This window comes from Misgurnus anguillicaudatus, chromosome 18 (genome assembly GCF_027580225.2).
Source record: "Misgurnus anguillicaudatus chromosome 18, ASM2758022v2, whole genome shotgun sequence".
Taxonomy (NCBI): domain Eukaryota; kingdom Metazoa; phylum Chordata; class Actinopteri; order Cypriniformes; family Cobitidae; genus Misgurnus; species Misgurnus anguillicaudatus.
The window spans coordinates 5,947,885-5,974,683 of NC_073354.2; the positions used below are offsets into that span (position 1 = coordinate 5,947,885).

The following is a 26,799-nucleotide window of genomic DNA, read 5'->3' on the forward strand; positions in this document are numbered from 1 at the left end:
ATGGTGTAATTAGCCTGGCAGACATTAAGGTAAAAGCAGTGTTATTTACTAAGTAAAGGTCGATGGGTACACAACCCTGTGTTGCAGCTGTCTTGCATTAGTTTAACCGGATCACAAGCTATAAATGCACAGACATCACCGGTATACTTAGAAATGATGTTTGTGTAGCTTCAGTATTCACTGCAGGGCACAGTAAAAAAAATTGCCTTTCGGACCTCTTTTCTAAGAAATCATGCTTTACAAGGACACTGAAAACTGCTTTTATTATGCATTCCAAACCACATGATGCCAATTTAGCACAACGGCAAGCCTTTAGTTTTCTACATTTCAAGTTAGTAGAAAAAACTGAACAGCTAAAGGACTGTTATATTTGTTAAAGGGTTAGTTCACCCAAAAATCGTTTTATCCTCATGTTGTTTTAAACCTATATAAATTTTTTGCTTTCTGAATGCACACAGCTGATTGTATCTATTGACTTCCATAGTAGGAAAAACAAATATGTTAAAATTCAACGGGTACCATCAACTGTGTGCTTATCATCATTTATCAAAATATCTTTTTCATCAATTTTCTCAATACTTCCATCATATTTGTTTTTCCTACTATGGAAGTCAATGGTTACAATCAGCTGTGTGCTTACCATCGTTTATCAAAATATGTCCTTTTGTGTTCATCAAAAAAAATAAATTCATACAGGTTTAACCCTTATGGGATGTTGATGCCATTTTTGTTTTTTATGTCTTAATTTGGCCACAACTTTCTCTGTGTTTCAGCAAATTGAATGATTTTTGGTGACAAATCTTATATTTACACATATTTTGAGAAATTTTTTTGACATTTTTCAAAAACTCGACAGTATACTGTGGGCAAATTCGGGTTGTTCGTGTACAAAAAAGCCACTGAATTAAACGGCTGTAAAAATGTACCAGATGAATATTTTTTCCACATTTTTTTTCATAAATCTGTTAAACACCCTCAGTACTGACCAAACTGCCAAATGCTTACAAAATTTCCATGATTTTAACTCTTTAATTGCCAAGTTCATAAGTGGTGTCACTGATTTGATGAACCATATAAGAAATTTGAAAAACCATAAGAAATTACAGATTTTCAATATAAAAAGTGATTGTGAACTGGATTTTTTTTAACCATTTTCACAGTCTTGGGCTTGTCAAAGATTAGTAAAAACATTGGCTTTGATGCATTTTTAGTTTTTGTGCAGCATCAGTTTTTAGTTTTTTCTCCCTAATAAGTTGTTCGTGGCTTTTTTGTTCTACAGTCTACTAAAGGGTTAAGCCCATGCATTTTGGTCATCCAACTATTTAAAAGGTACCCGGACTATGAATACATTTATGCTTTAATACTTTATATTTACCTTTTATATGTAAAATACTACTACAGTTTACTATAGTAAATACTATGGTATCTTCTATAGTGTTTCGTTTGAGAATTTTATATCACACATTTTTCTTTCATTAGTAACTTTTCTGTATTGTTCATTTATGTTACTCTGTGAAAGTGCTGAACAGAAGACTTTTATTTATTTATTTTGGGGGGGAGTGAATTATAATTACAATAAGGCAAATAACTACGAACACAGTTTTAAGGAAGAAGTAAATAAAACACAGACAAAAAATAAATACATAAAAAATAAACAATTCAGTGAAAATTAAAACCTCAGCGTCTTCAAAAGTTTAAAGTCCTTCAACAGGTTAAATAACCTTCTTTCACTTTTCAATTTTACTCTACTTAAAGATTTACAGTAAATCCAAAATTGTTTCTGAAAAACCTTGGCTTTATTTTCATATATTTACATTTATGAATGTACAATTTCCCTATTATAAACAAAAGTATTCAATAGAAACTGAATTTGTTTATCTTCCATTAGTGTACCAAAAATTATATCATTTTTAGAGAACTGAGATATGAGAACACTTGTAACTTTGAGCCACTCATACATATCAGACCAAAAAGCATTACTATATAAAGTCTCAACAAAAACAATATGGTACTGTCGTTTTAATCACAGAAAGAACAGTTATTGTGATAAATATTTAATCTGCATCTAAGTAAATATCATTGAAAAGTTTAAAGTGTACTTCCTTGGCTTCAGGAGGTATTGGAAAAGAAAGATACATAGTCCTTGCTAACAGAGATCTTGGAAAATATATAAAAAAAACATTATTTTGAATTGGTATTATTTTATACATAAAATTATCAAAAATAAAAGAGGTTTCTTGCATACTCTTGTCACAAATTAATAAATTGCAGTCAATGCATTAATATTACTATTATTAGATTAACATTAAAAATATTTAAGTAAACTAGGGTGTCCCGCTCACAGGACAGTGTTAGTTAACGAGTTAATAATCGACTGATTGAAGACACATTTATCACTTTTACCTCGCTGGAGCGTTAAAAGAAGGGGTTTTATTGCAAACATTTGACGTCATGTATAGTGATGAAAAAAAGGCATTTGCACTGTTTTTATTTTCACATTTATATTGCCAATCCCAGTGTTAATCTATTGAATCATACACGTGTTGATAACCAGGGTACCTTTTGAAGGTTTCCATGTGTCTCTATACTGGGCTGCACATAACCGTGCTGTCAAGAACTTGATGTGGCCAATTTGAGATCAGACTAATATCTGAGAAATGAATGTATGTATAAATGATAATCCTGCAGTTAGCTTCGGTGAGTGATAGGAGAGCTTGGCTCGGGTTTTGTGAAGTCCTTTGTGGCAAATGAGGGCAAACACAAACCACATTGACTCCTGCAGGCCTTCAATGACCCGATCCCCAGTCTTGTGACCTCACACTAGACATTTAATCCAGTTTAATGCCCCAATAATCACACTGAAAGGTGGGCACTCGGACCGACCATCCGATAAAAATCATGTCCAAATATAATTTCTATTCATTTTGATTTGAAGATTGAATCCCAGTCAAATGGAGCAGAATTCTCTTCAGCCTCGTTTCTGGGGACGGCAGGAAAAATGCTTTGCATTTTCTGGCGAAACTCCTTCAGCTGCAAAAAAAAAAGAATACTACAGATTGTAGTAAGAGTAAGATAAAAACTGTGCATACTGTATGATGCCAGAAATGATACTTTGAAGAGATACATACACTGTGGACGCCCAAGGCCTTCCATGCGGCGAAGCTGAGGAGTCCAACACCACACCACGCATAGAGCGAACCCCAACCCAGCGCTCGCAACGCTAATGATGCACCACTTTCTGGCACCGCAGCACTTCCAACGATACCCTGAGCACATGAAGATGAAAAACGAGGCGTTGTTTTATTCATTGCAAATTATTTTAGCAGCATTACTTAACGTTTATCAATAAGACTAGTAATGTGCATGAAAAACAAACAGGGTCAAATTTAATGGTGTTTATATTAATGCTAGCTTCAGTAAACCCCTTTAATAGCATTGAAAAGTGAAATATATTGAGCACAACCACACTCTCTGCTCTTTCTTCAAAGTTAAAAAATGAAGCCTGTAGCCATAACCATGTTAGACGTGCATATCAACAGGATTTTGAGTGAAAACCCAGCTCCTCTCGTCATTACCTCTGCTTTGGTTTTACCACATGAAAGCAGCATTGCAAGCAGAGATGATACAGACAGGTAGTTGGTTGTTGCACCCAGACATTTACATCATAGAAAACATAAAAAGAAAAGCCATGGCTCATAAGAAGACCAGAAACATAATATAAGAAAATAAGGTCATTTATGTTATTTTACACTGATTTAAACAACTAAACTAACTGTTTATGTAGAGAAATCACAAAAAAATTCATTAACTTCCTTACACGGACACAGCCACCCTTGATAACGTCAATTTAATGTCATTTATATCTTCATTGCTCTAGATATTAAATTAGTTTTTATTTTTTAAAACTCATTTTTAAGGAACATGTTCATCTCACTGTAAAAAACTGTAAAGGCAACCAGCTAACTTTCTTTTTTAAGTTGAACTGACCAAACCTTATTTTTTACAGTGGGAATCATCTCTCGTTTCACATAGAGCCAAGTGTTTTCGCTTTGTTACATAAAACTTTAAAATAAAAATAAAGTAAAGAAGCGCCAATATATGTTTTGCAAGAAATAATTGATGACGGGCCATTGAATTATTAAAAAAACAATGCACACCCAAGGTTGGCGTTGTGTCTTTACACCGTGGGTGTGCACCAATCAGAATAAAGCATTCAACAGCCCGTGGAATAAAAAGAAATAAAAACATAGAAAAAAATTAAGGTCTATCTTTCCAAACATTTTATTATCTACCAGGAGAAATGTCTAAAGTCTTTGAAAAGCTTTAGCACACCTCTCTACATCAAGTCACACTATCTGGGTATCATTCAATTCTGTGGATGATATTGCATGTTTGCAACAGATGCAATGTACATGTATACATAATGAGTAATTTGTTAGATTATTATTACTCATTTAGAAAGGACATGAAACATCTCGTCAATTAATTTCTCATGAAAAAACTCAAGCTGGAAATGCAGTTGGTGTGTTACAGAACTTTTATAGTTTTCATTGTACATTTTTATTTAGTCACTTTTGGCAAGACATCTGTACTGCTGTGGTTTTAAAAATAGAACTAAAAAGACTAAATGGCCATTTCATTTACAGCTCCCAAAGAAGACAGATTTCTCTCTGAACAGAGCAGCAGTATGGTTTTCTTGAACATTAGCGGTACTATTGCACTATTACAACTGAACTAAAGGCTAAAAGACTTCAAATCTTGTAATGTATTTATGTGCGATTCTTTTAGCTGGAATAAGACCACCAAACACCTGAATAAAAAGTTAAAAGTACTGTAAATGATATAGTTTAAAGGTGCATTGTGTAACTTTTAGAAGGATCTCTTGACAGTAGGGTTGCATAACGATTAATCGCAATTAATCTATTGCAGAATAAATGTTTTTGTTTACATCATATATTTGTGTGAACTGTAAATAATAATTATGTATATAAATATGCACAAATGCATGTATAATTTTAAGTTAAAAAAATATATTAATATATTAAGTATTTATATATAATATAAATTATACATAAATATACAAATGTATATACACATGTAAACATTTCTTAAATATATACATGCATGTGTGTGTATTTATTTATACAAAGTGTTTTATAGAGTGCTTTTGGTCACTGCGTTGTCTTAAATGATGACTTGTTTGTCCTTTGGTTGCTACCGTAGCTTCTCTATGCATTTAGAACAAGCCTGCCGAACAAAGCCTTGAAAAGTGAAGCCAAAACGTCTCGATCGCCCCCCAGTGACTGGTCCCAGTATAGGTCATAAACCCCGCCTCCCCATGTTATTTAATGGGACTTGAGACCAACTAAACTATTTAATTACACTTCAATTATCTTTTTCCAAAGCTGGTTTCTGTCATTTACTGTAGTTTTTATCACGCTGATGTAAATTCAAGTGTTTTAAAATAAGTTTGTTTTTAGTTAGTTATTTAATGCTATAAAAACGGTGGATTCACGTCATGATTGACAGCTGTTATATGCGCATTCTGCAAGGGCGGGGCCTTGATTTTGCGGCTTCACTTCCTGCTCACTATCGCACAGGATTGGTCCCAAAATCACTACTGCGCAGACTCAAGACCCAAGATGTCAGCGCCGTATCGGGACACTGGCGGCTACACTTTCACCAATTGAAGAGAGCGAACGGGCGTCGTCCATCTTTTTTTACAGTATATGGTTTCGAATAGGAGGGGGGTGAGCTGTGGACTGAGCCGTTGGCTGTAATTCTAAATCTCAGCACTAGATGCCGCTAAAAATCTACACATTGGTCCTTTAAAGGGGTCATAGCGTGAAAATCTGACTTTGTCCATGTTTAAGTGCTATAATCGGGTCCCCAGTGCTTCTATTAACCTAGAAAACATTAAGACCAGCTCAGTATCTTTGTTTTGGTAAACCATTTTCCGCAAGTAATGGTGTACCGGATTGCAGTGAATGATCATTAATGTGTAACTATTTATTGTTAATTGTGTACTACTGTATTACTGAAATTTATGATACCCTTATTGAACCAATCGGGACTCTTCTTCTTAGCCATGGCAAGGGTGGAGCCAAACCCTGCAATCATTCCTGCTGTGCCCACAGTAGAGAGAAAAACACCACCTGCATAAAACAAAGTAACTTGTATTGACTCTCAGCTAGTAACTATATACTGTAAATCAATGCAGATTGGTCCATTTTGCACTAATATAACCCCATGTTATTGCTTCCTTAGGTTTAACCTTACTGTACTGTATATTGTACTTTGAATAAAAGCATCTGCTAAATGCCTAAAATGTCAATTTTCACCAGTCATAAAAGTTGCTGTTACCATGGAAAAATTAACTGCGTAAAAGCTGTGCAGCAACCACCCACAGGAAGCATTTCAGATTCATTCCCGGTGTAACATCCTGCACTTTATATTTGTACAGTTTGCAATAAACAGAAAATGTATTGCTTTTATAAATAATTAAAAAAATGTATTTAAAAATACATTAACTTTTTTTCATATGCTCATGGAGCAAATAAGTAGAAAAACAAATACTTCCAGAAACAAAGCAAAATGTAAGCTGCGCTCTATTATTATTACTTATTAATATTAGTAGTAGCGACAGTTCAACAATTTATTAAGTTATATACAAAAAATGCAAAAAAATATTTAGCACTACCATTAGTACTATGATAATAGTATTATTTCAGTAGTAGTGTTAATAACAACCGGCTTTATAAAATATTATATTGTTCTTGAATGCCTGCACAGTCTTCCCGAAATCAAAAGTGCAAAAAATTACATTAGTTTTCATTTGATGAATTTGAGTTTGATGTGACCCATCTGACCTACAGCTGGTTAACTAGATTATGACTCATGTTGACGAGTAGTTAATAAGAGCTGTCTGTGTGTGTGGTAATATCTGCATACGCTATTAAATAACAACAAACCTTTGATCAAGAGTGATTTGTCGTCATTCTCAGTCACATTTACAGTCGTGCTCTCGTGCTCCACTGACATCTTGAACGCGTCCCACACTCATACGGGTCCGGCCGAAACAAACCTGGCGGAACCTTTGGCGTCTCATTAAAATATTAAACATGTACATCGTTAACACATTTCACGGGTCAAAGTTCCGTTACAGTCGGGTGTATTGTTATTTATTTATTGTTATCTGATATGTTTGTAGACAGGAAAACAACAACAATACAAGCCATATTTAATTTTAATAATGTCACAGATTTATCCACAAGAATGTAGATGTTCATGACCACCACGAAGTGAGCTGCCTACGTACTATTTAAGTTAGATACAATTTTTGGGCACCGGTTCAATTGGACGGAGTGTTTTTCGAGAAGCACGTAGGCAAAAATTCTTATTAGGCAACTCATTAGGTTTCAACGGCAAATGTGGCCACTAGGCACCCCAGTTTATGGTAAAACGCCATCTAGGAAGTGAGCTCACTAGGTTTTGAGACACTGCTGTTGTTTATAGGGTCATCGTATGCTCGGAGCTCGCGCATTTCACGCTGTGTTCTGTTCGTCAGTGAGGACGCGCAGCGATCGTCGCCTTCTTCACCGTTATAACGGATACAGATACGCTGTTTTCTTCTTTGATCGCGTTATGACATTAATAACGTTAACCAATTACTAAAGTTCACGCGATAAAAATCATTTGGATAAACGGACGTCGGAAGGACACGTTTACGTGTTTTCCGTGGATTTGATTTCATCGGAACGCGAGACAAAGCGACATTTCTGGACATGATGCTCGCATGCCTTTATATCCTCCTGGAGCGCGTCCTGTTGTGTAGACATCTGCAACGAGGAAGTTGTCCAAACAAACACGCGGATCTGATTTCATCTGGGATGTAAATTGTTTAAACTAAGTGCTATTAAATAACTCAAGATTGTTCTAAAACATGGAGCAAAGAAAATGGTCGCTTGGTTCCAGTTGCGTGATTTTCTTTGACTGTGTATTGTAATGCCTTCTCTATCAGTGATGTTTCTCCAGGACCCAGCCGTCTCATCAGTTCCCCGTTCACTGGAGAACATTTAGATTCCTGCTTTGATTCAGCTTGTTTTTTTGGGGGGTAAATGACAGGCACCATGCATTTGGGAATGGAGGAGCCCATCAGAGAGTGTCAGTATAACCAGATCTGTACACATAACTCCTCACCCATGGAGACCCCACACACCATCAAGAGGAAGAGCAAAAGGAAATGGCAGGTCTTTCCTGGACGAAATAAGTTTTATTGCGACGGGAGGATCATGATGGCAAAGCAGACGGGGGTTTTCTACCTTACCATGGTTCTCATCTTGGTGACCAGTGGCCTCTTCTTTGCCTTTGAGTAAGTGTAATATGATGGTGGTACTGTGGTTTTTGGGGCTAAGCTGCTTACTTTCACCCACATGTCCTAGTTAAATGACTAAAAGCACAATGGTAATATCATATGGTGTATTTTGGTGTTGCTGTATGCAAATACCATCGTATCATTCAGTATACCAAAGTACTAGTTAACTTTTTAGTAAGAGGAGCAGAATCAAGTTCAAAAACTGAAAAAGTTTAGTGTTTTTAATATTTGAGGAGTTAAATCGTACAATTATAACAGTGCAAGAGGTTAACAAAGTAACTATGCAAACATTAAACAAAACAGAGACCATAACTAAAGCACATACTTGTTTAAACAAGTCTACATAGTTCCCTTTCTTTTTAGTTCTGATTGCTTTGATAGAGGAGCTGTTGTGCTTCAGTTATATTTGGGTATTTTATATTAATTGTATGTACAGTCGGTGTGGCATTTTATCTCGAAGTCCACCCCTGCATTGAACTTTACGAGGAAAATTACACGGAAATATATGGGAATTGTGGCACACGGAAGAAGATGAGTTAGATGCAGAGGAAGCTAATGTTTGTGATACATTTTGTCTAAATTACACAAAATGTACAAATCATTTTTTTTAATACTTTAAGTGTCCTACTTGGAATTTTCCAAAATTCCCAAGCTTTGCAACCCTATGACACATTGCACGCTGCAAGGAAGCCCTTGTAGAAACTGTCAACGAATAACGTTTGCATTCCAGACATTTCCTAAAAACTTTAGACGAGAGCCTTGTGCTCAGAGCTTGTGCACATTGTGCGTTGACAGTATATAGCTTAAGGTTGTTTTTCCTGTATCCCATTTTTGTATGTGGAAGAATGTCTCCGTTTTATCCCAGGATTGCTGCTACATGTGGATACAGGATGTGTCCCATCCCCCATCTCTCCAAACCCCATACATTCCATACCACAACTTCCAAAACATAGACGTAGTGTGGTCCTGTTTCCATAGCAACGATTTCCCTTTCCCGATCTTTGTGTGCTTTTGGAATAAGCAGCGTCTCCTAGGAAACAACAGGACGACCCGGCCCACGGTTTTATTTTCTGTGCTTTCGAGTTAATTGTGTCGTGCTTTTTATTAAGTCATTGCAGGCCTCCGCAAAGCCTTCAAGTCCAGATCTCTGACATGAGTGAAAACACATCAGCTGTGTTGGTGAAAGGCACTTGGGTTGGTCTTTTTGCGCAGTTAAGCACAGGCTGTTTACTCGAAATTCACTGTAAGGAGGAGTAAATGATGATCTAGTGTACTGCAGTGAGCTTGTAGATCATGGTCATGCCGTTGATAACCACAATCGTTTGAGTCGTCCCTCAGCTCGTAAAATCAAATAAATATTGAGTTTCCAGTAATGCACTTACAATGGAAGTCTATGGGGCAAGACATTCCGGAGGGTGGAAAGCGAAACACTTTGAGCATTCATTGATGTTAAAGCACGTAATGCACATTTTAATTCACCTCATACAGAAATGTCTGTTAAAGTCTCCCTGTAGTCAAGAAATGTTCATCTTTCAGCATCATAATAGCTAAAAGTTTTACCTGTCACAGGAATTTCTTCATGCTTTAAAACTGCTTGAATGTAACTCTACACAATTTCCTCGTTTGTTATTATATGTGGATCTATGAATGTGCAAATTAGTCCCCGCCTTTACTCAATTGCGCAGATCAGAGCATATAAAAATGAATATGCGAATTAGTCCCTGCCTCCTCTTTCGCATACCTCGGACCATAGATATAAATATGTAAATAGATGCTACGTTCCGCAGTTTCAGACACATAACTGCTAAGTTCCGATTCACATAATGCATATGTGAACTGTCTGTGCATTTGCTACACTAATCTTTTAGCGCTGCTGTTAACAGGTTACAGCACTGCCCTTACATGTGTGAGCCACACAGAAGCAGAGCTGAAGCAGTGCTGTGAAACTGTCTCTAATTTATGGAGAAAATACTCTGCAATGGTGTTAAATGATGAATTTGCACATGGCTTGTCTTAAAGGGACATTCCACTTTGTTTGAAAATATGCTCATTTTCCAGCTCCCCTAGAGTTAAACATTTAATTTTTATCATTTTGGAATCCATTCAGCTTATCTCTGGGTCTGGCGGTAGCATTTTTAGCATAGCTTAGCATAATCCATTGAATCTGATTAGACCATTAGCATGTCGCAAAAAATAACCAAAGAGTTTCAATATTTTTCCTATTTAAAACTTCTGCCGTAACAATCAAGGAGTTTGTTGATGTAACATGGCTGCAGCAGGCGTAGTGATATTATGATGTGCATAAGATCACAAGGCATAAATAATTCCAGTTTCTTGTGTCTTTTTTGGAAACACCCATTAAACATTCACAGTGCTGGAGGAAAATGTAAGTGAGCCCATGGACTAATTACTTTATTGAAAGCTAGAAGCTGGCAAACTGGAGTCCAATTAATAAAATGAGTTTAAATGTGTGGTTTAGTGCAACTTTGATTGATATTAAGACACTCACACATTTTAAGATTGCTCTCCTTAAGAAGCATCAGCTCTTCTGAACCATGCTCTTATAAAGATATCTGATCAAGAGATGTTGCACTCCATAAGGCTGAAAAGGGATACAAAACAATCTCAAAATGTTTAGACCTTCATAAGTAGGGCTGTCAATCTGCCTCTACTATCCCATTCGAATTTCATTCATTATTTTTTTTAATATTCGATTTATAATCGATTATTTAATGCTCAAATTTGACTTATTAATATTTACTATACCTATCTACACACGTTGTAAAAACGGGCTTATGCATTGCCAATGCCACTATGAGCTCGTATAGTTGACTTGTTTTAAATTATGTCCACTAGAAGACATTGCAGTATTACTAATAAATAGGGCTGTGCCGGTTTCAGAATTGGTGATGACGGTTAAGACGTGAGTCAAATGTGACGGTGTTGTGTCGAACTCAGTTCCCCCTATGTTTCCCTTTAGTGTAGTGCTTTTATAGCGTTTGCATCACGTTACATTTAGAAAGATTAAAGATTTGAATTGGTTATACTAAAAAGGCATAATATCATGTATTTTATAATACAATTTATTAAATATTTCATACATTTGACAGTTTTCTATTAGGGTATTTCTTTTAAAATATAGCCTGTCTTTTTCTTTTTTTCCCTTTACTGGTTGTTTTAAAAATGTAATGTTTGCATACATAATTAAATAAATATTATACATATAATATGATTTATACTGTAAAAATAATCGACTTACCATTAGGAACAATACAGATACATTACAGAAATGCACACATAAACATCTCAGTAGCCATTAAAACTTTAAATATATAAATAATGAAACCTATAACGTGATAAAAACGCGTTAAAAACACTACACTGAAGGGAAAAATAGGGGGAACATAGGGGGAACAGACTTCGACACAACAACGGTTCGTCACATAACCGTCTGGGGGGGTGGGGTTTGTTTAAATGCTCGTGGATTGACGCGTGTCATTTTACCATAAAATCATGAATGTGATGCCAAGTGTGTTTTAAACCATAATGACTTTGAGAAATTTAACAGAAAGCAATTCAATATTTAAAAAACACACTGTTGCCAGACTGCGCTGTCACTCTCTGCCCAGCATAAATGAATCCTCTATCTATCATTATAATAATCTTCAGAGGAACAGATTTGTGCCATGGGCTTTTAATGTCTATAATTGTGTCTATATCTGTCATTACACGGACCAGAACAGCACGAAAACAATGTGGATTAAAAGCGTCTTGAAGAGGTTTTGCTCATAAATGCATGTAAAATAAAGTAATGTGAACTTGAGATTGTTATACTGTTATTAAACTGCGCCATATGCGCTGCAAACGCAGCCGGTGTAAAAGCACAATGGCCACGCGCGGCAAACGTTCTCCGCATACGCGCTGCTCATGCTTGCGATGTGAAACCAGCATTTGAATAAACTAAACACTGATTAGCTAGTTGCTCTAAGTTTATTTACAATTAACAGCAAGACAACTAGCAGTGAATGTGCTTTCAGGAGAGTTGGTAGATGGGAGGATTTGAACTTGAAAAGCGGGGCGGAGCCTTTCCGTGGTTAAAACATCTTATGGTCGTTCATGTTTATTTGATTCTATAAATTAAATAGAAGGAAGAGATGATTTGAAAGGTGAGACTTTGTTTAATATGTTTAATCTCAAAAGTAACCAAAAATTGCCCTGGTCTCTCCTGTATGTCAGCGCGTTGTTAGTGTCTGCTCTGCTCTGTATTTTTCATTGCGTGACGTGATAACATGGTGGGGCGTGTAACACAGACTGTTGACAATTGTTTTTAATTAGTATTTAAACATTCTTTATGATATATATATATATATATATATATATATATATATATATATATATATATATATATATATTTTTTTTTTTAATATTTTAATAACACGGTTTTGTCGGTTATAGAGTTCTAATGACGGTGTTCAACTATAACCGTCGGTCTCACGGTTATACAATAACCGTCACACCCCTACTAATAAACATGTAATTATTTAATAACAGGTGATATCTTTCTTGCTAATTAATGACTAAGCTTAGACACAAAATTAACAAAGTTGTCAACTTTAATGAAAATTTCATTATCAACGCAGTTCTCTTTGTTCACGTATGAGGGCAGCGTAGATCGCATCATTAGTTATACTTACACACAGCACACACATCCCCTGGCTTCCAATTTCATATTCTTTTTTCATTTAAACACACCTTAGAGGAAGTGTGATCTTGAACAAGTATTTTGTCACTGGTCGAAAAGACAAACTTATCCAAACAAATTAGCATTAAAGAGTAACTAAACCCTAATCCAACTTTTTTTAGTTACTGATCTGTAAGAATGACAGTTTATTAGTGCTGTTCATTGATTTAAGTAAGTTTTTTGACATTTGGATATAAAGTGTTTCAATACTACAATATATGGTGTAAAAACGTCTGAGTGCTGCCCTCTTCAGGTTGAACGGTGGCTACTGCAGTTGAATTTTCCTATTGGATGTTGGGTCCAAAAAATAACTTGTGACGTAAGCAGGTTCAAGCTCACCACGCCCTTGTTACGATCTCATCACACACTTGGTATGAGCTTAGTTCATCCCCTCTTTCTCTGTTGGGATCTGCCTACTTTTCTTGCATTTTTCAAATATTGCCAGTGGGTGGAGTCAGGCTCTGACCAGGGGTTTAGTTACGCTTTAAAGACATTCCCAAAACGGTCGTCCATAGGACTGAAAGCGGTTTTCTCCTGACACTGTCCTCTTCACCTTGGCTGCTCCATTCTCGTCTTCCTCATAACCTTCCTCCGCAATCGCTATCAGCTCCGCTTTCTCACGTACCTCCTGCTGCTGGTCTTTTTCAAATGAATTAGCCGATGGAATGCGGGTCGCGGTAGCTAGCGGTATTTAACAGCATAAATGCGTTAGATAGTGAACACATAAAAAAATATTTTTAAATCAATTTTTTTAATCCCATTCGAAAAGTAGTTTTAACATTCGATTAGTATTATTTTTTTTAATATTCGAATTATATTCGATTACTGAAATTCGTTTCAACAGCCCTATTCATCAGTCTACACTTAGACAAATTGTCTATAAATGGAGACAGTTAAATACTGTAGCTACCCTTCCTAGAAGTGGGCGCACAGTCAAGATGACTCCTAAGACACCATGCAGAATACTCAATGAAGTAAAGAAGAACCCACGAGTAACAGCTAAAGGCTTGAAGACATCATTGGAACGGGCACACAGCTCTGTTCCTGAGTCTACCATACGCAAGTCTTTAAACAGGCACGGTGTCTATGACAGTACACCACGGAGGAAGCCGCTGCTCTACCGAAAAACATTGCTGTGAGCCTGAAGTTTGCAAAAGAGCACCTTGGCAAACCCCCAGTGCTACTGGGAAAATATGTTATGGATTGATGAAACAAAATTTGAATTTTTTGGGAAAAATGTTATGGTGCAAAATGGGCACAGCTTACCATCATCAAAACATCTTCCCAACAGTGAAGTATGGTGGAGGGAACATCATGATTTGGGCTTGCTTTGCTGCCTCATGGCTTGGACCACTTGCCATCATCGAGGGTAAAATGAATTATTAAGTTAAAAAAAAAAAATCCTACAAGACAATGTCAGGGTGGCTGTCCACCAGTTGAAGCTCAGTAGAAGTTAGTTGATGCAACAGGATGATGACCTTAAGCATTGTAGTAAATCCACTCCAGACTGGCTTAAGAAAAACAAAATGCGCCATTTGGAGTGGCCTAGTCAAAGCCCAGACCTTAACCTGTGAAATGACCTCAAGAGAGCGGTTCACTTCACACCAGACATCCTACAAATGTGTCTGAGTTAAAGTGGTTTTGTAAAGGGGAATGAGCAAAAATTGCTTCTGAACGATGAGCAGGTCTGATTCAGAACTACTGAAAGCGCTTGCTTGAAGTATTTGCTGCCAAATGAGGCTCAACAAGCTGTTAAATCCAAGGGTTCACTTACATTTTCCTCCAGCACTATGAATGTTTAATGGGGGTTCTCCAAAAAAGACAAGAAACTAGAATTATTTCTGTGTTGTCACCTTATGCACATTGTGTTTGTCTATTGTTGTGACCTAGATGAGGATCAGATCACATTTTATGGCAAATCACAGTAGAAAACCAGTTTATTCCTAGGGGTTCACATACTTTTTCTTGCCACTGTACAACGACAATAAAAACCTGATTTTCCACACAGTGGAACTTTAGTTAAGCTCTAAAGTCCACATTATTTTCATGGCTGCATGATATCAAAGTCTTGGTAAAGCAAGATCTGTCAAAAACTAACCATGCACAAAGTCCCTTTTCCAGTGGATGTCATTCTTTAACGGTTGACGATTTGTTCATTTTACTGGAAAGCGGGATTAGAGTGGCCATATTGACCACTGCAATCTCCCCCATTCATAGCAATAGCAAAGACACATCTTGGGTAAAATATCTTAGAAAGATATTGCATTTTCTTCAATACCGTCAAAGTAATATGATACATGATATGCAAAACAATAACGCTGTAAGTGTGTAAAATCAGTTTGAATAATAATAAAATATATTTAAAAACTAAAAATGATGTAACAACATACATGTTTCACATTGTTTCTGGGCAAAGTAAGCATTACTCTCTTTGTCTCACCAGTCTCTGCTATCTGCATCAACCTAAAACTCTGACTAGACATACACTTTTTGAAATATTAAAATTATTCATTTATTGCAAATCAGTGCTAATTGCAATAAATCAACTTTAAGTCAGTCTTATCAAGTAATATTTATTTATATATCGCTTTTTTGCAGTGTTTGGTTGCTTCAAAGCAGCTTTACAAGAAAGATGAAGAGATAATAAAAAACACACAAAAATAAAAAACAGAATAATGGGAAAATTATTATATAATACATGAAGTCAATGTATTATTGCCAATTTTATTTGTTCTCATAGATGGATTGTAAAACAATTAAATGGGTTATCTGTAAAAAAAAATTTTTTTTAAGGATAATCAACTTGGATTTGCAAGTTATTTACATTTTTATCTTTTATCCTGACTAGTGATGAATTACTGTAACTTTTTGATTTGTATTTTTGTGTGTTTTTGATTTATTAAACTTGTTGATTTACTAAACTTTGATTTATAGTTAACAATTTAAGTGCAGTTTTTACATTGATTGACTATCAAACATGAAGACCTGCAGGACCAGCTGAATAAATAAGCTTTCCATTAATGTATGGTTTGTTAGTATAGGACAATATTTGGCCGAGATACAACTCTTCGAAAATCTGGAATCTGAGGGTGCAAAAAAATCAAAATATTGAGAGAGTCGCCTTTAAAGTTGTCCAAATGAAGTTTTTAACGACACTTATAACACAACACTTATTCCACGGCTCTCTAAAATACTTGATTCTGATTGGCCAGTCGCGACATTCCAAGGTTCGTTCTTTTCAGAAAACAACCACGCAAAACTGAAAACTGAAAACACGGTATCCGGGATACTGCAAATCAAACAGGTGCAGTTTAATATTACACAAAATGAAATATAAATATGCCTTTTAATAACATTTATGGCGTTATATTTACAAATGATTAAACCAAATAATGTGTTTGACATTTGAATGTTTTGTCCCCAAAGTAAACATGTTTTTCTCACGGAAGGTCTATATTTGTTAAAAGAGAGGAAATGAAATATTTCAAATCAATATTTAAAGGTGCAGTGTGTAATTTTTAGAAGGATCTTTTGACAGAAATGCAAAATAATATACAAAACTATATAATCAGGTGTGTATAAAGACCTTTCATAATAAACCGTTATGTGTTTATTACCTTAAAATGAGACCTTTTTATCTACATACACAGAGGGTCCCCTTACATGGAAGTCGCCATTTTGTGCTGCCAGTTTTCTACAGAAGCCCTTAAAGGACAATTTTTTTCTCCGACAATGAAAGGACAATTTTTGTCTCCGACAATGAAATGTTTGTGCGGTGGTGGCTACCGTAGCTTTTTTATGTGTTTCAAGCGAGGGGTGAGCCATGGACTAAGCCGTTGGTTGCAATTCGCAACCTCACCACTAGATGCCGCTAAAATTTACACACTGCACCTTTAATGTTTCTTACCTTACTTGTATGAGATAAATAGCTGTGTAATAGCGGGATAATGTACAAAAAAAAAAAACGTTTACAAAATTGCTTCATGAAACAATCTTTACTTATTATCCTAATGATTTTTAGAATGACTTTTTTTATCATTTTGATCCATACAATGATTGTTGGCTATTGCTACAAATATACCCATGCGACTTATGGCTGCTTTTGTGGTCCAGGGTCACATATAATAGGTGTGATATTAAACTAAATCTTTCCATCTTACATTAAAGAAGTAAAAAGGAATATAAGAGGAGGAGTTTACATTAATTTGCAATAAAACCACTTGATAATGTAGTCGGCATAAATAGTGTTGCCAAAGTAAAACTCCTTATGTGTTGGTATGAAATGGTCCTTTTTACAACCTCTCTGTATTTCAGGACATCCTCATAACTGGACTTTGGAGAGTACTGTGCAATGAATTTTTTAGAGCAAACTACAACATACCGCAGACGCTGTGATAAACACAGTATGACTTTTATAAAAGGCCCTCTAGGGCTTTGCTATTTTAACATGGCACTCGATAGCATCTGACCGTTTTGGATAATTTAATTCCCATGCCTTGTTTTGCTTGGTCAATTTAGCAGGCGTCCAATATAGTAGCAAAAAATAGCAACTGTTGCAGACAGTTATAATGTTTATGTCTAACAGTTTGAAGGCCATTAGATAATATGGCAGGAAGATTTTGTCACTTGTTAACTCCAACATGAACTTTTGTTTTGGAGGGAAAAAAATGGGAAAAACACACAAAAAATTGGTGACATTTTCAGTTTATTATTTGAACACTCCTGTTAGTCATATAAAGGTTAACCCATATCACTTACCCAACTAAAATCATCAGATGTCTATCAAATGGTATTGTGTATTGTTAAATATTTTTTAAAGATGAAGTCATGCTATAATATGTTATTTGACTTTAATTCATGTAAAGAAAATAACTCCACAAGTAGCTTGCTATTGTTTCAAACAGAGATGGCAATAAAGATGCAAACGTTACTTTAAAGTATTGTGACATGTATAGCAAAAAAGCAATGAAAAGTAATCAGTTTTACTTTTTAGTGACGTAATATCACAACATTCTCCAAGCGTTTAATACTGTTTACGCTCCTTCTCTTCCAGCTGTCCGTTCCTGGCGTCCAACCTGACTCCGGCCATTCCGGCCATCGGAGGCGTGCTCTTCTTCTTTGTGATGGGAATGCTGCTTCGGGCGAGCTTCAGCGACCCGGGCGTCCTGCCCAGAGCCACACCAGAGGAAGCGGCGGACATCGAGAGACAGATAGGTGAGATGATGGCTCTTCCTGTTTGTTTTCTCCAAATTTGCCGGCTCTCGCTGCAGGTCTCTGAGATGATCGACTGAGATTTTCTCTTAAGTAAAACCAGAACATTTGATGTTATTCTCCTATCGTGTGTCACGTGAATAATGCATGCTGCTGACATCCCAGAGTAATATAAAATCTGCTGAAATATTTATACCTAGCACAGATTCGAGATGTCCTACAGTATGTGTTCACATTATCCTGATATTTTAATCCCTTTTGAGGTAACATTTTCTTACAAGTTGGTTGGGGTGTTTTTGAATTGATTTCATTCACTTGGAGTGTGCATGAATATTCTGGTTATAATTATATGTAGTAGTGACCGAATTGGCTCGCTTTCATGAGGACCCCGGTGTTGGGAAATGGAAATCATTTGGACTGATTCAGTGAAGCTCAGGGTTTTCAACTTGGGAATTGAAGTTACAGTATGTGTCCCTGCTGTTCAAATAAATAATGTAGTGTCAAGTAAACACTGCTGTGAGCCCCAGGGATGCTGCATGCTGTTTAGAAGATGCTGGATGGTGTCATAGGGTTCGCAGACAGATAAAAGTACCATGTCCTCGCCCTAATGTCAAATGCTATTTGTTTTATAATGAAAGTGGATGGAGACTGGGGCTATTAGGGACATAGAGCAGCGCAGGAGGTTGTGGGTTCGATCCCAGGGAACACGCATACCGATATAATGTATACCTTGTAATGCACTGTTGAACCAAATGCCATCCCAGATTTATTCTTCATTTCTTCAGGTAAGCGCAAAGTAACAACGTTATATTAATATGCTGTAATGTTATCATATTTGATACGCTAAAGTGATGATCCGCCCATCATTTGTGTTCGTGTAGCTCAGTTGGTAGGGCATTGTATTAGCAGCACAGCGGTCATGGGCTCCATCCTCAGGGAAAACTTGTACTGATCAAATGTATACCTTGTAATGAGCTGTAAGTGCATTTGGATAAAATCATCTGCCAAAGTGCATAAATGTAATGTAAATCATTAAATGATCCAAATGACTCCAGTGGGTTGAAAATATGTCTTTATACGTGGATGTATGTTTGTGTTTTATTCAGATATATCACACTCTAAAAATGCTGGTAAAAATTTGGGTCAAATAGGGACAAACACAGCTGCTGGGTTAAATTAACCCTGAAATTTACAACCCACTGTGTTGGGTTTACCCCCTTTTACCTAACGCTAAAACTAACCCAGACTTTCTAGACTTTTTAAGCACACGTGCTAAACTAAATGCTTATATCTTCTGTATGCGAATGTTGATTCATACCAAAATGCTTTTTTGCATAGTTGTGTTTGACACATGAAAACGTCTCGGGTTACGTATGTAACTGTTGTTCCCTAAGAAGGGAACGAGACGCTGCGTCTCCCTTGCCATACTTCCTGCGTCCCTGTAATGCCGTCTTTGGCAATATTTCAGATAGCGATATACTTCCTGGCTCCTGCGTCACCCTGTCTTTGTCGTTAAGCCTCACCATTGGTTGAATTTGATAGACACATTCTGACGCGTTCCCAAAGTGTCACCGCAGCAACGCAGCACGAGTTCCCTCGAAAGGGAACTGTAACGATGTATCTTGAAAGGTAACACAATGTAACCTTTCTCTCACTTGTAATGTGTCTCCACATTTAGTCCTTGAATTTGAAAAATTAAAACAGCGCCTTAAGTCATTCGCGTCTGTCCAATTGAATGAGGGGAGAGGCGGGCCTTCCGTTATGGTGCCAGAAGTTACAGTTGTTTAGTGACGGGTACAACCGGACTCTACTCACTGTCTCCTGCGTGTTTGTGCACCTCTCACCCTCAAACAAAGTCATAGCAAGCGTCCTCTTTTTAAAGTTTCTGCTAATATGACAGTTAACAGCATAAGAGCGCTCACGCTTCAATTTTCGATTGACAAGATAGCTGACTCGGTGGTTGCCTAGCAATATAAAAAGCAGCACGCCTTGCGTTTCCACGCGTTTAAAACGCGTTTGGTGTGATTGGCAGCTAAGGGGCAGTATTATCCCCTTCTGACATCACAAGGGGAGCCAAATTTCAATGACCTATTTTTTCACGTGCTTGCAGAGAGTGGTTTACCAAAACTAAGAGGGCGTGGCAATAAAATGGGCGGGGCGTATGCGTCATGATGAAAATTAAAATATTTTAATAAAATAAAAAATCAAATATTTATTTTTAAAACACTCAAATAAAACTTCATTTTGAAGAAACTATGACAAAAAAAAATTAACATACTAGAATCTAGATTATTAATGATTTTAAAAAATGTAATTTTAATTAAATTTAACAAAAAGAAAATCCCTGTTCCAGCTCATATCCATGTTAATTTTTTTTTTTAAATAAAAAATTCAATTGCAATAAGTTTTTACTTAAAGGTTTTGCGGAGGCCGGAGGATTTTCTTCTCCCGGGTGAAACATCAAGACTATTGGTCCTCCTAGTTGTCAATCAGGAGGAGTGTTGCGCAATTGCATTTTTTTTAAAAGTGTAGAAGGCGGTTCTTTTCTAAAATTCGAGAAAATCCTCCACTACACCTTTAACCTTAAATCCTTATTACCGTTGTTCCACAGGATAACACCCTGGTTTGTTATACAGTGAAACGTACTATTTGTTCGAATTAAAGGTTTACTAAACATTGATATTCCTCTGAAATTCCTCAGTTGAAAAAGCTCTTGGATATTTCTAGGCAATTGGTTAAGTGCTTTAAAAACAATTTGAATAGTTTTATAGTCAATCAAATCCTCACATTTTTATATTTTGAGTTTAATGAGCAATGGATTTGTTGGTTTTCTGTATGTAGTTTTAGTTGTATGTAGTGATACTTCACCCAATAGGTTCTGTTAGTGCTGTAATTGTTCGTGTGATTACTTTGCTTGTAGAGGGCGATAACAGACCCAAATCATCTCTGCTGCATAGTTGCATTTTTTCCAGTTGCTGAATCTGTTACTGTAGTTAATGTAGTTAATGAGAGCATGTCTCTAATAAGATGGATCACAAACATGACCCCTGCATGATCTAATGTGTTGTGTCTTATTAACTCACTGTCATGCATTGTCTGCAACACATTTCGTCTCCCTCTTTGCGTTTTGTCCCCATCCACTGCTGCTAAAGAAACTCTTAAAAGTTATTGTCCATACTCCTAATTTTGGACCATTCTAAGAATTTTCTTAGAATTTTGTCACTAGGAGCAACTCTTTGCACTTAGATTTGTCTTGAATACGGGCCCAGATGTACAACCAATTAGAAAAAAGATCCACTACTACAAAAATGAGCTTAAAGAGCTTTATAGATTTTTTATAAAACACACATTGTTGTCTTGAAGATTTAAAGACACATGTAATTTTCAAATATAAAGGTCACAAAACAATAACAAGGTGTAGCTTGATGACGCTGTGAAGGAGCATGGAATGATGGGAGTTGTAGTCTTCACCTCCACTGCTGATTTAAATCAATCCAGCGGGACTCACAAATCATGTTCATGGATGACGTAATGAAATAAAGTTTTATAACTCTTACAATGGACTTAGTTTCCATTGCAGATTTGCGCAAAACTTTAGTGTTATTTTCTAAATGTCAACAAAAGAATATTGCTAAATAACGGCATTTCCATTAATCAATGATATGCGACTGAAACATAGTTTTTCCTCTCGCGATAAGTCATTCCAAACATCACATAACCTGATGTTGGTAGGTTTACTAATATCACATCCACTACACTAGGCGAAGGATACGTAACAGTTTTATCCAAACATAATGCCAAGGAAAGTCCCTTATACTTAGGAGCTGCAATGTATAGGTGTTTTTTTGGAGGTAATAGTAAATTATTTTAAATCAAAAGAGATGTAGGAGTGTTATACAAACATTAATGCCAAGGAAAGCCTCTTATATTAGGGAGCAGGCACATAAAATGCGATAAACTGTTTCCATTGCATTTTTGCGAAATACACCTTTTCTGAATTGCCTGAAAACAACCTCATGCGAGTGTAAATTTTTTTGCAATACATGGAAGTTTTTGCGAAATTTACGCCGTATTTTCACAATATCAATTTGTCATAAAAAAAAAACAATGCACGTATACAGCAGACAAGGATCAAATATTAACCCTTGTGCATCCTTGAGGACATTTTTGGCTTTTTCAGTTTTGTTTTTTTGATAACTTTGCCTGCGTCAATGCTAACTGCATAAAATTTGCCACGGGTGTGTATTTTTATTGGAATTTTAATATTTCACCTTCATTTCTTTAAAAAAATCTATTTTCCACTAGGTACACAAAATACTTCCTTTCAGGACCTTTTGGACAAAAATGTCCCCATTGAAACCCATTAAAACTGCAATTTTTAAACTCGGTGCCATTCAACTATAAAATGATGCAATCTTTGTTAACAGGCTTTCATTCTTTTGGCAAGGCATCAAAATTTACATTTGTACTATTTTTTTACCAGATGGTGCCATTTTTTCAGGTTTGGCATATAAAGCAAATTATCGCTTTATTGTTGTTTTCTGCTTATGCATATTATAGAGCCAATTAGATATATTATGAAGCTATAATTGTGTGGGTGTGTTGGTATGGATGTCAGAGTGTGGTTTGTATGTGTGTACTGAAAATGTTGTATGTGTGTGTACCTGGTAATTATCACATTGTGGTGACCAATTGTCCCCACAAAGATAGGAATACCAGTATTTTTGTGACCTTCTGGGGACATTTTGAGGTCCCCATGAGAAAACAAGCTTATAAATCAAACAGAATGATGTTTCTTGAAAATGTGAAGTAGGAGAAGGGTTTCTGTGATGGTTGGGGTTAGGGAATGGGGTAGGTAAGGGGAATAGAATATACAGTTTGTATGGTATAAAATGCATTACGTCTATGAAATGTCCCCACAAAACATGGAACAAGAATGTATGTGTGTGTGCGTGCGTGCGTGTGGTGTGAACAGTTTGAATGAAAAAAAATATATATTGTACTGGAAATCACAAGACTACAACCGCTGCAAAGGAGGTGTCGTTTTTTTTCCAAAAAAAACAACCGTGGCATTGTGTAAACAAACCAACATTTGAAGGGTTAAAATTCTGAAAATGAATGAATGTTTGGTCATTGTGATTAGAGCTGATGCTGGTTAAAAAAATGGCATCAGTGAAAGTGGAAAAAAAATATTAATCTATAATATTTTTATGACACTTTTTTGACATTGACATTTTTGTCCTTTATGGACCTGAGAGGTAACTTTTTTTTAAATCTGATACTGCATAAAAATATGAATGCATAAAAATTAATATTGTTGTTAATCATTGACATATCCAAGGCTGTAATAATCAAAGAAAAAAAATCTGCTTAGCATTTAGTAAATTGAAAATAATTAAAATTTTTCTTTTTTTCATAAAAAAACAGCAGTGGCATTGTGCAAACAAACTTAATGAATTATTAATGAATTAATGAATGTTTGGTCATTGTGATTGGAGCTGATGTTGGTTAAAAAAATGGCATCAGTGAAAGTGGAAAAAAATATTAATCTATATTATTTTTATGACACTTTTTGTGTAACTCTGTGTAACTTTTTTTAATTGATGCACAAGGGTTAAATATAATTTATTTAAAGGTGTAGTTGAGGATTTTCTCGAATTTTAGAAAAGAACCGCCTTCTCCACTTTTTTAAAAATGCGATTGCGCAACACTCCTGATTGACAAATAGGAGGACCAATAGTCTTGATGATTCACCCGGAAAAAGAAAATACCTTTAATGCCTAAAAATGTGTATGTGTGGTTGTCATCACATGACAGTGTGGGGGAGAAAGTGAAAGGGGGGAAGATGGCGAGTGACCTGGTCTCGAAAAAGAACACTTCTGCAGTTTGGCATTATTTCGGGTTTGGACCGAACGAGAAGGGAGAGGCGGTAAATACGGACGAGGCAATTTGCAAATTGTGCAACAAAAAGGTGACCGCGAATGGGTCTGACCGCTGTCTGTACGCAAGTAAACATAATATATAACACGCTGCATGCGACGCTTCATATAAACTATGCTTTGGAAGGCTGTTCATGTACGTTCAGACTATAGACATTGACTGTATGCATTGACCTAAACTTGCGCTTTATTTTTTACCACATTCCTTTACTATTAGTATTAATAATAAAGGATTATACAATGATAAGGGTAAAGCATTCCTGGTCTTTTGCAGTATATTATTTTAAGAGATTTGTTTTATTCGGTTTTAGATGCAGCCAATGGGCCGAGTGGTCCCGGTTACAGACCTCCCCCCAGAACAAGAGAAGTGGTGATTAACGGTCAAACAGTCAAACTAAAATACTGTTTCACCTGCAAGATCTTCAGACCACCACGGACTTCACACTGCAGTCTGTGTGACAACTGTGTAGGTAAGCGTGTGTGTGTGTGTGTGCGTGTGCGTGTGTGTGCAGATATGCTTTATCATCATGATGTTTATTTTAGTTTGCCTCTTGCGATGATGTGCTAACATCAGATTTTCCTCTTCAGAGAGATTCGATCATCACTGCCCGTGGGTTGGCAACTGTGTGGGACGGAGGAACTATCGTTTCTTCTACCTGTTTATCCTCTCGCTCTCGTTCCTCACCATCTTCATCTTCGCCTTCGTCATTACACACGTCATACTGAGTAAGAGCATTTACCACCTACTTCCTTATATAATATAACTCTTCAGTCCCACAACATTTCATCTCACTTATCTCACTTAACATGATTCAGATAAGAAACAGTTCCTGGTCCATATCAGTTTGGACAAAAGTATTGCAGCGGTATGAACAACTACACCACAATAACAAACTGTAAAGGTGGAGCTGGTTTTGGTTGAAAAAGGAAGTCGTGGTGGTTAGTTAGATAGCAGCACTTCACCATCCACAACACAACATATGCTGGCCATCACAACCTTTATAAAGAGGAATTTCTTGTAAAAATGCTTAACAGTATGCACTTACGTGTCTTTTTCTAGAAAACAAATGATCTTGTTTTTACATGAACATCACAAACAAGTACAAACTATTTCCCAAAGGGTCCAAAGAAATAAATCTTGCCTCTTATGTATATTAAAGCCACAATATGTAAGATTTTTGTCATAAATTAGGGTTGTATAGTAGTTTCCGGTTGTGGAAACTATGGCAACACAAGTGGACAAACGCTAATTCATTACGATGGCATAAAATATTGTGATCAAACGTACAGGTGATAAAACATCATGTTCACGGATGAGGTAATGAATGAATTAGCGAATTTCATATGGTGAAAACATCGGCCCTGTCTCAAATGGCACACTTCAGACTTATGGACTTCCTCAGAGTCCACACTTTGATGACATCATCTAGTGCAGACATTAGGGACCCTCGACGCGAGTCCGCGAGGGTGCACCGGAGTTGTGTTTTGGGATAGACTCGAGCGTCACGCCGGAAATAGGAAGAGAAGTTGCCCATCAGTGTGAACTCTTCCCATCTGTCATTTAGTGGCTCTTTCGCAAGGACTTCGCAAGTGCATCAAGGGTGCAAAGGGGGCGCTGATGAGCACACTTCGGAGCATAAAAAACAGATGAGACACCCTACAGACTAAGGGTGTCACGATTTCGATTTTAAATTGATCGAAATTAAGTCACAACCTCTAACTTTGAATTAAAAAATGGGATTGTCGATGCTGCCACGCCCCCATGTCATGTACGTCTGGATTTATTTCAGATGCTAGGAGTCCAAGACGCGCGCATTAAGTCCATGTGCGTGCAAGAAGGAATCCTCTCTCTACAAGCTATCTTGCGTAAAGTGAAGCCCACAAAGCCCCATGCGAGGAAAAGGACGCAATGTGCATGTTAATGTGAAACTATAATAATAAATAATAATGGCATTGCATTTTTTTGTCTTTAAAAAAAGTAAAAATCGAGAATTGAATCGTGACATTAGAACCGAAAATGTAATCGAATTGAGGATTTGGAGAATCGTGACACCCCTACTACGGACTCATAGACTAAGCGAGCACACGCATTTTAAGGCCACCAGCCCGAAAGTCAACATGAATTGCGCCATTTGGGACAGGGCCGACATCTCCCATCGTTCCTCTCTTCTTCATCACATTATTAAGCTTCGCCTTTGTTATTGTTTTTGTGTAATGGTGACCTCTAGTGGTGAAAATCCTACATATTGTGGCTTTAATAATGATTTTTGGTTGATGTTTCAGTAATTTGACCGAAAAACCTAAAATATTGCAGTCTATACAACTTGATTTTTGTTTGAACTCGCTTTAAAACCATACGGCAGGCTCTTTGTATATCTGTACAGTACGATGCAGGTTCTCATCGATTGGCTCTTGGCCCTTGACTGACAGTGAGAAGTCATGAACTTGCTGACATATCAGTTTCTTCACACAGTGACGAATGATGAAGAGACTGTAAACCTGAGCTCAGCTCTGTTTACTGCACAAAACTGATC

The 26,799-nt window shown here is 36.5% G+C and overlaps 2 protein-coding genes across 3 annotated transcripts in view; one reads left to right on the top strand and one right to left on the bottom strand.

Annotated features, from left to right (window-relative positions):
* Positions 1-1,531: 1,531 nt before the first annotated feature.
* tmem242 (transmembrane protein 242) lies at positions 1,532-7,103 on the bottom strand. Its single transcript, XM_073855673.1, has 4 exons — positions 6,972-7,103; positions 6,049-6,155; positions 3,129-3,260; positions 1,532-3,030 (listed from the first exon to the last, which is right to left on the bottom strand). The coding sequence occupies exons 1-4, from the start codon at positions 7,039-7,041 to the stop codon at positions 2,920-2,922; spliced, it is 420 nt and encodes a 139-aa protein (XP_073711774.1). The 5' UTR covers positions 7,042-7,103; the 3' UTR covers positions 1,532-2,919.
* Positions 7,104-7,249: 146 nt separating this feature from the next.
* zdhhc14 (zDHHC palmitoyltransferase 14) overlaps positions 7,250-26,799 on the top strand; it is a 31,241-nt gene continuing 11,691 nt past the window's right edge. The window contains exons 1-4 of one of the 2 annotated variants that reach the window (XM_055185890.2): positions 7,250-8,371; positions 18,169-18,329; positions 24,577-24,735; positions 24,854-24,991. In XM_055185890.2, the coding sequence (XP_055041865.1) occupies positions 8,118-8,371; positions 18,169-18,329; positions 24,577-24,735; positions 24,854-24,991 (712 nt within the window). In that variant the 5' untranslated portion in view covers positions 7,250-8,117. The remainder of the gene's footprint in view (positions 8,372-18,168; positions 18,330-24,576; positions 24,736-24,853; positions 24,992-26,799) is intronic. The other variant, XM_055185889.2, reaches the window with a different exon arrangement.

Coding starts and splice junctions, on each gene's coding strand:
- tmem242 (XM_073855673.1), bottom strand. CDS start 7,041: ATGTCAGTGGAGCACGAGAGCACGACTGTAAATGTGACTGAGAATGAC. Junction 6,156..6,971: donor CAAATCACTCTTGATCAAAG/GTTTGTTGTTAT, acceptor TGTTTTATGCAG/GTGGTGTTTTTCTCTCTACT. Junction 3,261..6,048: donor ATTGGTTCAATAAGGGTATC/ATAAATTTCAGT, acceptor GCTCAGGGTATC/GTTGGAAGTGCTGCGGTGCC.